This window comes from Penaeus vannamei, chromosome 2 (genome assembly GCF_042767895.1).
Source record: "Penaeus vannamei isolate JL-2024 chromosome 2, ASM4276789v1, whole genome shotgun sequence".
NCBI lineage: Eukaryota > Metazoa > Arthropoda > Malacostraca > Decapoda > Penaeidae > Penaeus > Penaeus vannamei.
In genome coordinates, this window is record NC_091550.1 from 5579859 (window position 1) to 5597358 (window position 17500).

The 17500-nt window shown below is 52.7% G+C and overlaps 2 protein-coding genes across 4 annotated transcripts in view; one reads left to right on the top strand and one right to left on the bottom strand.

Moving 5' to 3' along the window:
* LOC113824253 (uncharacterized) overlaps positions 1–2375 on the bottom strand; it is a 23645-nt gene extending 21270 nt beyond the window's left edge. For 2 of the 3 annotated variants that reach the window (XR_011398994.1, XR_011398993.1), the window contains exon 1: positions 1–2375. This exon is cut by the window's left edge and continues 538 nt beyond it. Coding sequence is in view for 1 of the 3 variants with exons in the window: in XM_027376991.2 (XP_027232792.2) it covers positions 1–320 (320 nt within the window). In the remaining 2 variants the exon portion in view is untranslated. The other variant, XM_027376991.2, reaches the window with a different exon arrangement.
* A 14746-nt stretch (positions 2376–17121) lies between these two features.
* The window catches only part of LOC138863801 (periaxin-like), a 1358-nt gene continuing 979 nt past the window's right edge, over positions 17122–17500 (top strand). Inside the window, exon 1 of the mRNA XM_070129058.1 lies at positions 17122–17500. This exon is cut by the window's right edge and continues 650 nt beyond it. Within this exon, the coding sequence (XP_069985159.1) occupies positions 17223–17500 (278 nt within the window). The 5' untranslated portion in view covers positions 17122–17222.

A 17500-nucleotide genomic window follows, 5' to 3' on the forward strand; every position in this document is an offset into this window, starting at 1 on the left:
CGGACGCCAACCTTCCTCAAGGACTCAAACGCACCGATTTCCTCCTCTCTCCATCCACTGGGCGCTCCTCTGGACTCCCGGACGCCCTTCCGGACGCCAGCCATCCTCAGGGACTCGAAGGCACGATTTCTTCCTCTCTCCATCCACTGGGTGCTTGTCTGGACTCCCGGGTGCCCTTCCGGACGCCACCAACCCTTAGGGACTCGAACGCACCGATTTCCTCCTCTTTCCATCCACTGGGTGCTCCTCTGGACTCCCGGGTGCCCTTCCGGACGCCAGCCATCCTCAGGGACTCGGTTTGATTTCTCTTCCTCGACCATTTACAATCCCCGGTGTTTGCGTGGCGGGGATTAAAAAAAGGTGTTAGTAAAGAAATAATGAATAGTTTAATTGTTCATAAGCAAGCCAGTATCGTGATTATGATTCAGCTATAATTTGATATAATATTGATGATGTTATTTAGATTTGATTATTGAAAACACTTGTATACTACTTTAAGCAAAAGAAAACTGATAGTTCAGCAAATTGTAATAGCATAAAGTTACTAGAAATTTCAGCAAATTTATTTGAAAACAATACCTGTTACACCTCGTTAAGTGTTATTGCTGTGGAATGAAATAGCATATGGATAAAAAGACAGAATATCTCTTTTTTATTATGTATAATGTCTGTATTAAAATAACTTTTTCTCTTCGTTTTTAGTATTGCTTGGCACGCGCGCGCGCGCGCGCTTGTGTGTGTGTGCGTGCGTGCGTGTGTCTGTGAAAATATGTTATTTCTAGTCAATAGTCTTCACTTAATTAACGAAACCCCAAGCAAAGAGGTACAGAATGCCACACCTCCACACGTATTCGCACACACATAAACACACATTCACAATCAATAGATCATATTGCCGATTAACTTGCCAATAGAACTTTCGATTCAGTTTTAGTGTGTAGAAGCTTGTGGTAGAATCTACCTCTTGGGGGTCTCAAAGCTGCATGTATATTAACAAAGACATCAGACATTGCTTCACAAACTTCAGTTAGAATATAAACGTTATTGAAACGTCTTATCAGTTTCCTTGAGTTTGATAGATCAGGTCACTTTTCGAAATACACGGTAAACACAAGTAAACATTAAATAACGTTTTATACCTGGGATATATTCGTCCACAAAAGAAAAGAAAAGGAATACATACTTTATAGAATCCCAGAGTTGCTTTCAAACGTTCTTTAAATACCATACAAGAAGAAAGAAATAATCGTAAATTTTTTAAAATATTTACACCCATATTACTCGGAATTTCATCTTGAAAATACCTCTTCCACGATGGAGTATACGTGGAACATATTCGTCCACAAAGGAAAATAAAAATATATATATATATACCTTATCGATTCCTAGAATTGTTTTAAAACTCTTTAAACACCAAAATAACGAAATAATTTTTGAAAATATTTACACCCATATTTTTCCAGGAATTTCAGCTCGAAAGTGGAACATATTCGTCCACAAAGGAAAATAAAAAATATATACCTTATCGAGTCCTAGAACTGCTTTAAAACGTTCTTTAAACACCAAAATAACAAGAACGAAATATTTTTTGAAAATATTTACACCCATATTACCAGGAATTGCAACTCGAAAGTGGAACATATTCGTCCACAAAAGAAAATAAAAAAAATATATACCTTATCGAGTCCTTTAAAACGTCCTTTAAACACCAAAATAACAAGAACGAAATTATTTTTTGAAAATATTTACACCCGTATTACCAGGAATTGCAGCTCGGAAGTACCCCTTTCTTTTGCCTCTCCCGAGTCTGCAGCATCAACACCTCGGCTTCACACTCTAATTACTTGTATCAGAGAGATGGAAGGAGCCCTAATTACACATCAAAGGAAGATTTACCCAATTTGCGGGGATTAGACCTTGCATTGAGATGAAACATACGTCGTGGCCACGTTTGATCCGCCAACGTGTGTGTGTGAGTGTGTGTGTGCGTGTGTGTGTGTGTGTGTGTGTGTTTGAGTGTGAGTGTGTGTGGGTGGGTGGGTGTGCGTGTGTGTGTGTTTGGGTGTGTGCGTGTGTGGGTGGATGTGCGTGTGCGTGTGCGTGTGTGTGTGCGTATGTGTGTCTGTTTTATGTAATTCTACGGTTGTTTGCCATTGCGACAAGTGAAATAAGGTATTTTGAATTTGAATTTTATGCCATGCTCCCGTGCTCACTTCAACTTTTTTTTTTACTACGAATGATTAAGTTAAGTTAAGACTTGTTCGTACAAACGATTTTAAACCTATTTCCTTGCCTTACTATTTCTCTTTCTCTCTCTCTCTCTCTCTCTCTCTCTCTCTCTCTCTCTCTCTCTCTCTCTCTCTCTCTCTCTCTCTCTCTCTCTCTCTCTTCCTCTCTCTCTTCCTCTCTCTTTCTCTCTCTCTCTCTCCCTCTCCCTCCCTCCCTCCCTCCCTCCCTCCCTCCCTCCCTCCCTCTCTCTCTCTCTCTCTCTCTCTCTCTCTCTCTCTCTCTCTCTCTCTCTCTCCTTCTCTCTCCTTCTCTCTCTCTCTCTCTCTCTCTCTCTCTCTCTCTCTCTCTCTCTCTCTCTCTCTCTCTCTCTCTCTCTCTCTCTCTCTCTCTCTTTTTGTATTGATATTTTTGTCCAGTCGCATCCTCTGCCACCCAGGCTAGTCCAAATGCCCAGATTTAGATTCCCTTCCGTACATTTACTTATAATTTTAATCTTTTTGCTCCCCAGTGGGATAATATTGTCCCAACTTATTTGTCTTATGCATATTTTTTCATTCTACATTTTACATTTACTTTATTCTACATATTCTTTAGTTTCCTGCCTCTCACTACCTCACCAAAATGGCACATAATAGCCACACTTTTAAAAATCAATATTGCACGTAACATAAACTGTTCCACATTATACTTATTGTACCACACACCCCTTTGTCCACAGTAAGGCTTAATTAAAGGGTTTTGTTCCTTATACATACTGAACACATCTCTGCGTCCTTTGCTTAATGGTATTTGTACTGTTCAGGTATCCTTGTTGTACCTGGTATCAAACGTGCTTTAATTAGTTCCAAATCCCAGACGTCACTAGCCTGTTTTTTTTTTTTTTTTTCTTTTTTTCTTTTTTTTTTTTTGTGCAGTAGTTTCATACTTTCTAAAGACATTTTTATTTAGTCTTTTCTGGCTTTAAAAATATATATATTTTGTGCACTTTTTTTTCCTCCATATCTATTTTGAAGTATATTCTTCATTCCAAACCCCAGACGTTTATTTCGCATTTCAAATAGTCTTTTCTGGCTTTTGTGCACTTCTTTTTTTCCTCCATATATTTTTTGAAGTATTTTCTTAATTGCAAACCCCAAGCATATATCACTCACGTCATTAGCCAGTGTTTTTTTTTTTTTTCAGTTGTTTCATTATTTCTAAAACGTGTTTCTAAAGACCTTCTTATTTCACATTTCAAATACATTTTTCTGGCTTTAAAAGAAAATATTTTGTGCACTACTTTTCCTCCATATATATTTTGAAGTATATTTTTATGCATAAGCATGGTTGTGATGCCAAAGCAGGGCCCTGTTGACCTATTCCCCAGTGTCAAAGCTTCTTCTCCGTGCCCAGGCTTTTCCCAAGTACCCAGACTAGCTCTCCATGCCCAGGCTTTTCCCAAGTGTCCAGAATTCCTCTCCCTGCCCAGGCTTTTCCCAAGTGCCCAGACTTCCTCTCCCTGCCCAGGCTTTTCCCAAGTGCCCAGACATCTTCCCCATGCCCAGGCTTTTGCCAAGTGCCCAGACTTCTTCTCCATGCCCAGGCTTTGCCCAAGTGCCCAGTCTTCTTCTCCATGCCCAGGCTTTTCCCAAGTGCCCAGACTTCTCCGTGCCCAGACTTCTCCATGCCCAGGCTTTTCCTAAGTGCCCAGGCTTTTCCCAAGTGCCCAGACTTCTTCTCCGTGCCCAGGCTTTTCCCAAGTGCCCAGACTTCTCAGTGCCCAGGCTTTTCCCAAGTGCCCAGATTTCTTCTCCATGCCCAGGCATTCCCCAAGTGCCCAGACTTCTTCTCCGTGCCCAGGCTTTTCCCAAGTGCCCAGGCTTTTCCCAAGTGCCCAGGCTTTCCCCAAGTGCCTAGACTTCTCCGTGCCCAGGCTTGTTCTCCATGCCCAGGCTTTTCCCAAGTGCCCAGACTTCTTCTCCGTGCCCAGGCTTTTCCCAAGTGCCCAGACTTCTTTTCAGTGCCCAGGCTTTTCCCAAGTGCCCAGACTTCTTCTCCGTGCCCCGGCTTTTCCCAAGTGCCCAGACTTCTTCTCCGTGCCCAGGCTTTTCCCAAGTGCCCAGAATTCCTCTCCATGTCCAGGCTTTTCCCAAGTGCCCAGGCTTTTCCTAAGTGCCCAGACATCTCCATGCCCTGGCTTTTCCAAAGTGCCCAGACCTCTTCTCCGTGCCCAGGCTTTTCCCAAGTGCCCAGACCTCTTATCTGTGCCCAGGCTTTTCCAAAGTGCCCAGGCTTTTCTCAAGTGCCCAGACTTCCTCTCCGTGCCCAGGCTTTTCCTAAGTGCCCAGGCTTTTCTCAAGTGCCCAGACTTCTTCTCAGTGCCCAGGCTTTTCCCAAGTGCCAAGACATCTTTTTCCGTGCCCAGGCTTTTCCCAAGTGCCCAGACTTCCTTTCAGTGCCCAGGCTTTTCCCAAGTGCCCAGACTTATTCTCCGTGACCAGGCTATTCCCACGTGCCCAGACTTTCTTTCCGTGCCCAGACTTTTCCCAAGTGCCCAGACTTCCTCTACATGCCCAGGCTTCTCCCAAGTGCCCAGACTTCTTCTCCATGCCCAGGCTTTTCCCAAGTGCCCAGACTTCTCCGTGCCCAGGCTTTTCCCAAGTGCCCAGACTTCTCCATGCCCAGGCTTTTCCTAAGTGCCCAGACTTCCTCTCCGTGCCAAGGCTTTTCCCAAGTGCCCAGACTTCCTCTACATGCCCAGGCTTCTCCCAAGTGCCCAGACTTCTTCTCCATGCCCAGGCTTTTCCCAAGTGCCCAGACTTCTCCATGCCCAGGCTTTTCCCAAGTGCCCAGACTTCTCCATGCCCAGGCTTTTCCTAAGTGCCCAGACTTCCTCTCCGTGCCAAGGCTTTTCCCAAGTGCCCAGACTTCTTCTCCATGCCCAGGCTTTTCCCAAGTGCCCAGACTTCTCCGTGCCCAGACTTCTTCTCCGTGCCCAGGCTTTTCTCAAGTGCTCAGACTTCTCCTCCGTGCCCAGGCTTTTCCCAAATGCCCAGACCTCTTCTCCGTGCCCAAACTTCTTCTCCGTGCCCAGGCTTTTCCCAAGTGCCCAGACTTCTTCTCCGTGCCCAGGCTTTTCCCAAGTGCCCAGACCTCTTCTCCGTGCCCAGGCTTTTCCCAAGTGCCTAGAATTCTTCTCCGTGCCCAGGCTTTTCCCAAATGCCCAGGCTTTTCCTAAGTGCCCAGACTTCTCCGTGCCCAGGCTTTTTCTAAGTGCCCAGACTTCCTCTCAGTGCCCAGGCTTCTTCTCCGTGCCCAGGCTTTTCTCAAACGCCCAGACTTCTTCTCAGTGCCCAGACTTCCTCTCCGTGTCCAGGCTTATCCCAATTGCCCAGACTTCTCCGTGCCCAGGCTTTTCCCAAGTGCCCAGACTTCTTCTGCGTGCCCAGGCTTATCCCAAGTGCCCAGACTTCTCCGTGCCCAGGCTTTTCCCAAGTGCCCAGACTTCTTCTCCGTGCCCAGGCTTTTCCCAAGTGCCTAGACTTCTCCGTGCCCAGGCTTTTCCCAAGTGCCCAGACTTCTTCTCCATGCCCAGGCTTTTCCCAAGTGCCCAGGCTTTTCCCAAGTGGCCAGACTTCTCCATGCCCAGGCTTTTCCCAAATGCCCAGACTTCTTCTCCATGCCCAGGCTTTTCCTAAGTGCACAGACTTCCTCTCCGTGCCCAGGCTTTTCCCAAGTGCCCAGACTTCTTCTCCATGTCCAGGCTTTTCCCAAGTGCCCAGGCTTTTCCCAAGTGCCCAGACTTCTTCTCAGTGCCCAGGCTTTTCCTAAGTGCCCAGACTTCTTCTCCGTGCCCAGGCTTTTCCCAAGTGCCCAGACTTCTTCTCCGTGCCCAGGCTTTTCTCAAGTGCCCAGACTTCATCTCCGTGCCCAGGCTTTTCCTAAGTGCCCAGACTTCTCCTCCGTGCCCAGGCTTTTCCCAAATGCCCAGACCTCTTCTCCGTGCCCAGACTTCTTCTCCGTGCCCAGGCTTTTCCTAAGTGCCCAGACTTCTTCTCCGTGCCCAGGTTTTTCCCAAGTGCCCAGACTTCTCCGTGCCCAGGCTTTTCCCCAGTGCCCAGGCTTTTCCCAAGTGCCCAGACTTCTCCATGCCCAGACTTCTTCTCCATGTCCAGGCTTTTCTCAAATGCCCAGACTTCTTCTCCGTGCCCAGGCTTTTCCGAAGTGCCCAGACTTCTTCTGCATGCCCAGGCTTTTCCCAAGTGCCCAGACTTCTCCATGCCCAGACTTCTCCGTGCCCAGGCTTTTCTCAAGTGCCCAGGCTTTTCCCCAGTGCCCAGGCTTTTCCCAAGTGCCCAGACTTCTCCATGCCCAGACTTCTTCTCCATGTCCAGGCTTTTCTCAAATGCCCAGACTTCTTCTCCGTGCCCAGGCTTTTCCGAAGTGCCCAGACTTCTTCTGCATGCCCAGGCTTTTCCCAAGTGCCCAGACTTCTCCATGCCCAGACTTCTCCGTGCCCAGGCTTTTCTCAAGTGCCCAGGCTTTTCCCCAGTGCCCAGGCTTTTCCCAAGTGCCCAGACTTCTCCATGCCCAGACTTCTTCTCCATGTCCAGGCTTTTCCCAAGTGCCCAGACTTCTTCTCCGTGCCCAGGCTTTTCCCAAGTGCCCAGACTTCTTCTCCGTGCCCAGGCTTTTCCCAAGTGCCCAGACTTCTTCTCCGTGCCCAGGCTTTTCCCAAGTGCCCAGACTTCCTCTCTGTGCCCAGGCTTTTCTCAGGTGCCCAGACTTCTTCTCCGTGCCCAGGCTTTTCCCAAATGCCCAGACCTCTTCTCCGTGCCCAGACTTCTCTGTGCCCAGGCTTTTCCTAAGTGCCCAGACTTCTTCTCCGTGCCCAGGCTTTTCCCAAGTGCCCAGACTTCTCCATGCCCAGACTTCTTCTCCATGTCCAGGCTTTTCTCAAATGCCCAGACTTCTTCTCCGTGCCCAGGCTTTTCCCAAGTGCCCAGACTTCTCCGTGCCCAGGCTTTTCCCAAGTGCCCAGACTTCTCCATGCCCAGACTTCTTCTCCATGTCCAGGCTTTTCTCAAATGCCCAGACTTCTTCTCCGTGCTCAGGCTTTTCCCAAGTGCCCAGACTTCTCCGTGCCCAGGCTTTTCCTAAGTGCCCAGACTTCTCCGTGCCCAGGCTTTTCCCAAGTGCCCAGACTTCTTCTCTGTGCCCAGGCTTGTTCTCCATGCCCAGGCTTTTTCCAAGTGCCCAGACTTCTTCTCAGTGCCCAGACTTCCTCTCCGTGTCCAGGCTTATCCCAATTGCCCAGACTTCTCCGTGCCCAGGCTTTTCCCAAGTGCCCAGACTTCTCCGGGCCCAGGCTTTTCCCAAGTGCCCAGACTTCTTCTCCGTGCCCAGGCTTTTCCCAAGTGCCTAGACTTCTCCGTGCCCAGGCTTTTCCCAAGTGCCCAGACTTCTTCTCCATGCCCAGGCTTTTCCCAAGTGCCCAGGCTTTTCCCAAGTGGCCAGACTTCTCCATGCCCAGGCTTTTCCCAAATGCCCAGACTTCTTCTCCATGCCCAGGCTTTTCCTAAGTGCACAGACTTCCTCTCCGTGCCTAGGCTTTTCCCAAGTGCCCAGACTTCTTCTCCATGTCCAGGCTTTTCCCAAGTGCCCAGGCTTTTCCCAAGTGCCAAGACTTCTTCTCAGTGCCCAGTCTTTTCCTAAGTGCCCAGACTTCTTCTCCGTGCCCAGGCTTTTCCCAAGTGCCCAGACTTCTTCTCCGTGCCCAGGCTTTTCTCAAGTGCCCAGACTTCATCTCCGTGCCCAGGCTTTTCCTAAGTGCCCAGACTTCTCCTCCGTGCCCAGGCTTTTCCCAAATGCCCAGACCTCTTCTCCGTGCCCAGACTTCTTCTCCGTGCCCAGGCTTTTCCTAAGTGTCCAGACTTCTTCTCCGTGCCCAGGTTTTTCCCAAGTGCCCAGACTTCTCCGTGCCCAGGCTTTTCCCCAGTGCCCAGGCTTTTCCCAAGTGCCCAGACTTCTCCATGCCCAGACTTCTTCTCCATGTCCAGGCTTTTCTCAAATGCCCAGACTTCTTCTCCGTGCCCAGGCTTTTCCGAAGTGCCCAGACTTCTTCTGCATGCCCAGGCTTTTCCCAAGTGCCCAGACTTCTCCATGCCCAGACTTCTCCGTGCCCAGGCTTTTCTCAAGTGCCCAGGCTTTTCCCCAGTGCCCAGGCTTTTCCCAAGTGCCCAGACTTCTCCATGCCCAGACTTCTTCTCCATGTCCAGGCTTTTCTCAAATGCCCAGACTTCTCCGTGCCCAGGCTTTTCCCCAAGTGCCCAGACTTCTTCTCCGTGCCCAGGCTTTTCCCAAGTGCCCAGACTTCTTCTCCGTGCCCAGGCTTTTCCCAAGTGCCCAGACTTCTTCTCCGTGCCCAGGCTTTTCCCAAGTGCCCAGACTTCCTCTCTGTGCCCAGGCTTTTCTCAGGTGCCCAGACTTCTTCTCCGTGCCCAGGCTTTTCCCAAATGCCCAGACCTCTTCTCCGTGCCCAGACTTCTCCGTGCCCAGGCTTTTCCTAAGTGCCCAGACTTCTTCTCCGTGCCCAGGCTTTTCCCAAGTGCCCAGACTTCTCCATGCCCAGACTTCTTCTCCATGTCCAGGCTTTTCTCAAATGCCCAGACTTCTTCTCCGTGCCCAGGCTTTTCCCAAGTGCCCAGACTTCTCCGTGCCCAGGCTTTTCCCAAGTGCCCAGACTTCTCCATGCACAGACTTCTTCTCCATGTCCAGGCTTTTCTCAAATGCCCAGACTTCTTCTCCGTGCTCAGGCTTTTCCCAAGTGCCCAGACTTCTCCGTGCCCAGGCTTTTCCTAAGTGCCCAGACTTCTCCGTGCCCAGGCTTTTCCCAAGTGCCCAGACTTCTTCTCTGTGCCCAGGCTTGTTCTCCATGCCAAGGCTTTTTCCAAGTGCCCAGACTTCTCTGTGCCCAGGCTTTTCCCAAGTGCCCAGACTTCTTCTCAGTGCCCAGGCTTTTCCCAAGTGCCCAGACTTCTTCTCCATGCCCAGGCTTTTCCCCAGTGCCCAGGCTTTTCCCAAGTGCCCAGACTTCTCCATGCCCAGACTTCTTCTCCATGCCCAGGCTTTTCTCAAATGCCCAGACTTCCTCTCCGTGCCCAGGCTTTTCCGAAGTGCCCAGACTTCTCCGTGCCCAGGCTTTTCCCAAGTGACCAGATTTCTTCTCCGTTCCCAGGCTTTTCCCAAATGCCCAGACTTCTCCGTGTCCAGGCTTTTCCTAAGTGCCCAGACTTCTTCTCCGTGCCCAGGCTTTTCCCAAGTGCCCAGACTTCTCCATGCCCAGACTTCTTCTCCGTGCCCAGGCTTTTCCCCAGTGCCCAGACTTCTCCATGCCCAGACTTCTTCTCCATGTCCAGGCTTTTCTCAAATGCCCAGACTTCTCCTTGCCCAGGCTTTTCCCAAGTGCCCAGACTTCTTCGTGCCCAGGCTTTTCCCAAGTGCCCAGACTTCTTCTCCGTGCCCAGGCTTTTCCCATGTGCCCAGACTTCCTCTCCGTGCCCAGGCTTTTCCCAAGTGCCCAGGCTTTTCCCAAGTGCCCAGACTTCTTCTCCATGCCCAGGCTTTTCCCAAGTGCCCAGACTTCTCCATGCCCAGACTTCTTCTCCGTGCCCAGGCTTTTCTCAAGTGCCCAGACTTCTTCTCCGTGCCCAGGCTTTTCCCCGGTGCCCAGGCTTTTCCCAAGTGCCCAGACTTCTCCATGCCCAGACTTCTTCTCCATCTCCAGCATTTTCTCAAATGCCCAGACTTCTCCGTGCCCAGGCTTTTCCCAAGTGCCCAGACTTCTTCGTGCCCAGGCTTTTCCCAAGTGCCCAGACTTCTTCTCCGTGCCCAGGCTTTTCCCAAGTGCCCAGACTTCTTCTCCGTGCCCAGGCTTTTCCCAAGTGCCCAGGCTTTTCCAAAGTGCCCAGACTTCTTCTCCGTGCCCAGGCTTTTCCCAAGTGCCCAGGCTTTTCCCAAGTGCCCAGACTTCCTCTCTGTGCCCAGGCTTTTCTCAAGTGCCCAGACTTCTTCTCCGTGCCCAGGCTTTTCCCAAATGCCCAGACCTCTTCTCCGTGCCCAGACTTCTCCGTGCCCAGGCTTTTCCCAAGTGCCCAGGCTTATCCCAAGTGCCCAGACTTCTCCATGTCCAGGCTTCTTCTCCATGTCCAGCCTTTTCTCAAATGCCCAGACTTCTCCGTGCCCAGGCTTTTCCCAAGTGCCCAGACTTCTCCGTGCCCAGGCTTTTCCCAAGTGCCCAGACTTCTTCTCCGTGCCCAGGCTTTTCCCAAGTGCCCAGGCTTTTCCAAAGTGCCCAGACTTCTTCTCCGTGCCCAGGCTTTTCCCAAGTGCCCACACTTCTTCTCCGTGCCCAGGCTTTTTCCAAGTGCCCAGACTTCCTCTCTGTGCCCAGGCTTTTCTCAAGTGCCCAGACTTCTTCTCCGTGCCCAGGCTTTTCCCAAATGCCCAGACCTCTTCTCCGTGCCCAGACTTCTCCGTGCCCAGGCTTTTCCTAAGTGCCCAGACTTCTCCGTGCCCAGGCTTTTCCCAAGTGCCCAGACTTCTTCTCTGTGCCCAGGCTTGTTCTCCATGCCCAGGCTTTTTCCAAGTGCCCAGACTTCTCTGTGCCCAGGCTTTTCCCAAGTGCCCAGACTTCTTCTCAGTGCCAGGCTTTTCCCAAGTGCCCAGACTTCTTCTACGTGCCCAGGCTTTTCCCCAGTGCCCAGGCTTTTCCCAAGTGCCCAGACTTCTCCATGCCCAGACTTCTCCATGCCCAGACTTCTTCTCCATGTCCAGGCTTTTCTCAAATGCCCAGACTTCTCCGTGCCCAGGCTTTTCCCAAGTGCCCAGACTTCTCCGTGCCCAGGCTTTTCCCAAGTGCCCAGACTTCTCCATGCCCAGGCTTTTCAAAAGTGCCCAGACTTCCTCTCCGTGCCCAGGCTTTTCCCAAGTGCCCAAGCTTTTCCCAAGTGCCCAGACTTCTCCGTGCCCAGGCTTTTCCCAAGTGCCCAGACTTCCTCTCTGTGCCCAGGCTTTTCTCAAGTGCCCAGACTCCTCCATGCCCAGACTTCTTCTCCATGTCCAGGCTTTTCCCAAATGCCCAGACTTCTCCGTGCCCAGGCTTTTCCCAAGTGCCCAGACTTCTCCGTGCCCAGGCTTTTCCCAAGTGCCCAGACTTCTCCGTGCCCAGGCTTTTCCCAAGTGCCCAAACTTCCTCTCTGTGCCCAGGCTTTTCCCAAGTCCCCAGATTTCTTCTTCGTGCCCAGGCTTTTCCCAAGTGCTCAGACTTCCTCTCTGTGCCCAGGCTTTTCCCAAGTGCCCAGACTTCTTTTCCGTGCCCAGGCTTTTCCCAAGTGCCCAGACTTCTTCTCTGTACCCAGACTTCTTCTGCGTGCCCAGGCTTTTCCCAAATGCCAAGACTTTTTCTCCGTGCCCAGGCTTTTCCCAAGTGCCCAGACTTCTTCTCCGTGCCCAGGCTTTTCCCAAGTGCCCAGACTTCTTCTCTGTACCCAGACTTCTTCTGCGTGCCTAGGCTTTTCCCAAGTGCCCAGACTTTTTCTCCGTGCCCAGGCTTTTCCCAAGTGCCCAGACTTCTTCTCAGTGCCCAGGCTTTTCCCAAGTGCCCAGATTTCTTCTCCGTGCCCAGGCTTTTCCCAAGTGCCCAGACTTCTTCTCCATGCCCAGGCTTTTCCCAAATGCCCAGACATCCTCTCCGTACCCAGGCTTTTCCCAAGTGCCCAGACTTCTTCTCCGTGCCAAGGCTTTTCCCAAGTGCCCAGACTTCTTCTCTGTACCCAGACTTCTTCTGCGTGCCCAGGCTTTTCCCTAGTGCCCAGACTTTTTCTCCGTGCCCAAGCTTTTCCCAAGTGCCCAGACTTCCTCTCCGTGCCCAGACTTCTTCCCCGTGTCCAGGCTTTTCCCAAGTGCCCAGACTTCTTCTGTGTGCCCAGACTTCTTCTCAATGCCCAGGCTTTTCCCAAGTGCCCAGACTTCTTCTCCATGCCAAGGCTTTTCCCAAGTGCCCAGACTTCTTCGTGCCCAGGCTTTTCCCAAGTGCCCAGACTTCTTCTCCGTGCCAAGGCTTTTCCCAAGTGCCCAGACTTCTTCTCTGTACCCAGACTTCTTCTGCGTGCCCAGGCTTTTCCCTAGTGCCCAGACTTTTTCTCCGTGCCCAAGCTTTTCCCAAGTGCCCAGACTTCCTCTCCGTGCCCAGACTTCTTCCCCGTGTCCAGGCTTTTCCCAAGTGCCCAGACTTCTTCTGTGTGCCCAGACTTCTTCTCAATGCCCAGGCTTTTCCCAAGTGCCCAGACTTCTTCTCCATGCCAAGGCTTTTCCCAAGTGCCCAGACTTCTTCTTCGTGCCCAGGCTTTTCCCAAGTGCCCAGACTTCTTCTCCGTGCCCAGACTTTTCCCAAGTGCCCAGACTTCTCCATGTCCAGGCTTTTCCCAAGTGCCCAGACTTCTTCTCCGTGCCCAGGCTTTTCCCAAGTGCCCAGACTTCTTCTCCGTGCCCAGACTTCTTCCCCGTGTCCAGGCTTTTCCCAAGTGCCCAGACTTCTTCTCCATGTCCAGGCTTTTCCCAAGTGCCCAGACTTCTTCCCCATGTCCAGGCTTATCCCAAGTGCCCAGACTTCCTCTCCGTGCCCAGACTTTTCCCAAGTGCCCAGACTTCTCCGTGCCCAGGCTTTTTCCAACTGTCCAGACTTCTCCGTGCCCAGGCTTTTCCCAAGTGCCCAGACTTCTTCTCCGTGCCCAGGCTTTTCCCCAGTGCCCAGACATCTTCTCCGTGCCCAGGCTTTTCCCCAGTGCCCAGACATCTTCTCCGTGCCCAGGCTTTTCCCAAGTGCCCAGACTTCTTCTCCATGCCCAGGCTTTTCCCAAGTGCCCAGACATCCTCTCCGTGCCCAGGCTTTTCCCAAGTGCCCAGACTTCTTCTCCATGCCCAGGCTTTTCCCAAGTGCCCAGACTTCCTCTCCGTGCCCAGGCTTTTCCCAAGTGCCCAGACTTCTGCGTGCCCAGACTTCCTCTCAGTGCCAAGGCTTTTCCCAAGTGCCCAGACTTCCTCTCCATGCCCAGGCTTTCCCCAAGTGCCCAGACTTCTCCGTGCCCAGGCTTTTCCCAAATGCCCAGACATCCTCTCCGTGCCCAGGATTTTCCCAAGTGCCCAGACTTCTTCGTGTCCAGGCTTTTCCCAAATGCCCAGACTTCTCCGTGCCCAAGCTTTTCCAAAGTACCCAGGCTTTTCCAAAGTGCCCAGGCTTTTCCCAAGTGCCCAGACTTCCTCTCCATGCCCAGGCTTTCTCCAAGTGCCCAGGCTTCTCCTCCGTGCCCAGGCTTTTCCCAAGTGCTCAGACTTCCTCTCAGTGCCCAGGCTTTTCTCTAGTGCCCAGGCTTTTCCCAAGTGCCCAGGCTTTTCCAAAGTGCCCAGACTTCTTTTCCGTGCCCAGGATTTCCCCAAGTGCCCAGACTTCTTCTCCGTGCCCAGGCTTTTCCCAAGTGCCCAGACTTACTCTCCATGCCCAGGCTTTTCTCCAGTGCCCAGGCTTCTTCTCCGTGCCCAGGCTTTTCCCAAGTGCCAGGCTTTTCCCAAGTGCCCAGACTTCTTCTCCGTGCCCAGGCTTTTCCCAAGTGCCCAGAATTCCTCTCCGTACCCTGGCTTTTCCCACGTGCCCAGGCTTTTCCCAAGTGCCCAGACTTCTTCTCAGTGCCCAGGCTTTTCCCAAGTGCCCAGGCTTCTTCTCCGTGCCCAGGCTTTTCCCAAGTGCCCAGACTTCTTCTCCGTGCCCAGGCTTTTCCCAAGGGCCCAGACTTCTTCTCCGTGCCCAGGCTTTTCCCAAGTGCCCAGACTTCTCCGTGCCCAGGCTTTTCCCAAGTGCCCAGACTTCTTCTCCGTGCCCAGGCTTTTCCCAAGGGCCCAGACTTCTTCTCCGTGCCCAGGCTTTTCCCAAATGCCCAGACTTCTTCTCCGTGCCCAGGCGTTTGCCAAGTGCCCAGACTTCCTCAGTGCCCAGGCTTTTCCCAAGTGCCCAGGTTTTATCCAAGTGCCCAGGCTATTTCCAAGTGCCCAGATTTCTCCGTGCCCAGGCTTTTGCCAAGTGCCCACACTTCCTCAGTGCCCAGGCTTTTTCCAAGTGCCCAGGCTTTTTCCAAGTGCCCAGACTTCCTCTCCGTGCCCAGGCTTTTCCCAAGTGCCCAGACTTCCTCTCCGTGCCCTGGCTTTTCCCAAGTGCCCAGATTTCTTCTCCGTGCCCAGGCTTTTCCCAAGGGCCCAGACTTCTTCTTCGTGCCCAGGCTTTTCCCAAATGCCCAGACTTCTTCTCCGTGCCCAGGCGTTTGCCAAGTGCCCAGACTTCCTCAGTGCCCAGGCTTTTCCCAAGTGCCCAGGTTTTATCCAAGTGCCCAGGCTATTTCCAAGTGCCCAGATTTCTCCGTGCCCAGGCTTTTGCCAAGTTCCCAGACTTCCTCAGTGCCCAGGCTTTTCCCAAGTGCCCAGGCTTTTTCCAAGTGCCCAGACTTCTTCTCCGTGACCAGGCTTTTCCCAAGTGCCCAGACTTCCTCTCCGTGCCCAGGCTTATTCTCAGTGCCCAGCCTTTTCCCAAGTGCCCAGACTTTTCCCAAGTGCCCAGGTTTTTCCCAAGTGCCCAGACTTCCTCTCCATGCCCAGGCTTTTCCCAAGTGCCCAGACTTCCTCTTCATGCCCAGGCTTTTCCCAAGTGCCCAGACTTCCTCTCCATGACCAGGCTTTTCCCAAGTGCCCAGAATTCCTCTCCATGCCCAGGCTTTTCCCAAGTGCCCAGGCTTTTCCCAAGTGCCCAGACTTCTTTTCCGTGCCCAGGCTTTTCTCAAGTGCCCAGACTTCTCCATGCTCAGGCTTTTCCCAAGTGCCCAGACTTCTTCCCCGTGTCCAGGCTTTTCCCAAGTGCCCAGACTTCTTCTCCATACCCAGGCTTTTTCCAAATGCCCAGACTTCTCCGTGCCCAGGCTTTTCCCAAGTGCCCAGACTTCTTCTGTGTGCCCAGACTTCTTCTCCATGCCCAGGCTTTTCCCAAGTGCCCAGACTTCTTCTCCATGCCCAGGCTTTTCCCAAGTGCCCAGACTTCTTCTCCATGCCCAGGCTTTTCCCAAGTGCCCAGACTTCTTCTCCATGCCCAGGCTTTTCCCAAGTGCCCAGACTTCTCCGTGCCCAGGCTTTTCCCAAGTGCCCAGACTTCTTCTCCATGCCCAGGCTTTTCCCAAGTGCCCAGACTTCTCCATGTCCAGGCTTTTCCCAAGTGCCCAGAATTCCTCTCCGTGCCCAGGCTTTTCTCAAGTGCCCAGACTTCTCCATGTCCAGGCTTTTCCCAAGTGCCCAGACTTCTCCATGTCCAGGCTTTTCCCAAGTGCCCAGGCTTCTTCTCCGTGCCCAGACTTCTCCATGTCCAGGCTTTTCCCAAGTGCCCAGACTTCCTCTCCCTGCCCAGACATCTTCTCCATGCCCAGGTTTTTCCCAAGTGCCCAGACTTCTTCTCCGTGCCCAGGTTTTTCCCAAGTGCCCAGACTTCTGCGTGCCCAGGCTTTTCTCAAGTGCCCAGACTTCTCCGTGCCCAGACTTCCTCTCCGTGCCCAGGCTTTTCCCAAATGCCCAGACATCTCCGTGCCCAGGCTTTTCCCAAGTGCCCAGACTTCTTCGTGCCCAGGCTTTTCCCATGTGCCCAGACTTCTCCGTGCCCAGGCTTTTCCCAAGTGCCCAGACATCTCCGTGCCCAGGCTTCTTCTCCGTGCACAGACTTCCTCTCTGTGCCCAGGCTTCTTCTCCGTGCCAAGGCTTTTCCCAAGTGCCCAGACTTCTTCTCCGTGCCCAGGCTTTTCCCAAGTGCCTAGACTTTTTCTCCGTGCCCAGGCTTTTCCCAAGTGCCCAGGCTTTTCTCAAGTGCCCAGACTTCTCCGTGCCCAGACTTTTCCCAAGTGCCCAGACTTCTTCGTGCCCAGGCTTTTCCCAAGTGCCCAGACTTCCTCTCTGTGCCCAGGCTTTTCTCAAGTGCCCAGACTTCTCCGTGCCAAGGCTTTTCCCAAGTGCCTCGGCTTCTCCGTGCCAAGGCTTTTCCCAAGTGCCCAGACTTCCTTTCCGTGCCCAGGCTATTCTCAAGTGCCCAGACTTTTCTCAAGTGCCCAGACTTCTCCGTGCCCAGACTTCCTCTCCGTGCCCAGGCTTTTCTCAAGTGCCCAGACTTCTCCGTGCCCAGGCTTTTCCCAAGTGCCCAGACTTCTTCGTGCCCAGGCTTTTCCCAGGTGCCCAGACTTCCTCTCCGTGCCCAGGCTTTTCTCAAGTGCCCAGACTTCTCCGTGCCCAGGCTTTTCCCATGTGCATCGGCTTCTCCGTGCCAAGGCTTTTCCCAAGTGCCCAGACTTCCTTTCCGTGCCCAGGCTTTTCTCAAGTGCCCAGACTTCCTCTCCGTGCCCAGGCTTTTCCCAAGTGCCCAGACTTCTCTGTGCCCAGGCTTTTCTCAAGTGCCCAGACTTCCTCTCCGTGCCCAGGCTTTTCCCAAGTGCCCAGACTTCTCTGTGCCCAGGCTTTTCTCAAGTGCCCAGACTTCCTCTCCTTGCCCAGGCTTTTCCCAAGTTCCCAGACTTCTTCTCCGTGCCCAGGCTTTTCCCCAGTGCCCAGACTTCTCCGTGCCCAGGCTTTTCCCAAGTGCCCAGACTTCTCCGTGCCCAGGCTTTTCCCAAGTGCCCAGGCTTTTCCCAAGTGCCCAGACTTCTCCATGCCCACGCTTTTCCCAAGTGCCCAGACTTCTCTGTGCCCAGGCTTTTCTCAAGTGCCCAGACTTTCTCTCCGTGCCCAGGCTTTTTCCAAGTGCCCAGGCTTTTCCCAAGTGCCCAGACTTCTCCATGCCCAGGCTTTTCCCAAGTGCCCAGACTTCTCCATGCCCAGGCTTTTCCCAAGTGCCCAGACTTCTCCATGCCCAGGCTTTTCTCAAGTGCCCAGACTTCTTCTCCATGCCCAGGCTTTTCTCAAGTGCCGAGACTTCCTCTCCGTACCCAGGCTTTTCCCAAGTGCCTAGACTTCTTCTCCGTGCCCAGGCTTTTCCCAAGTGCCCAGACTTCTCTGTGCCCAGGCTTTTCCTCAGTGCCCAGACTTCTCCGTACCTAGGCTTTTCCCCAGTGCCCAGACTTCTCCGTGCCCAGGCTTTTCCCAAGTGCCCAGACTTCTTCTCCGTGCCCAGGCTTTTCCCAAGTGGCCAGACCTCTCCGTGCCCAGGCTTTTCCCCAGTGCC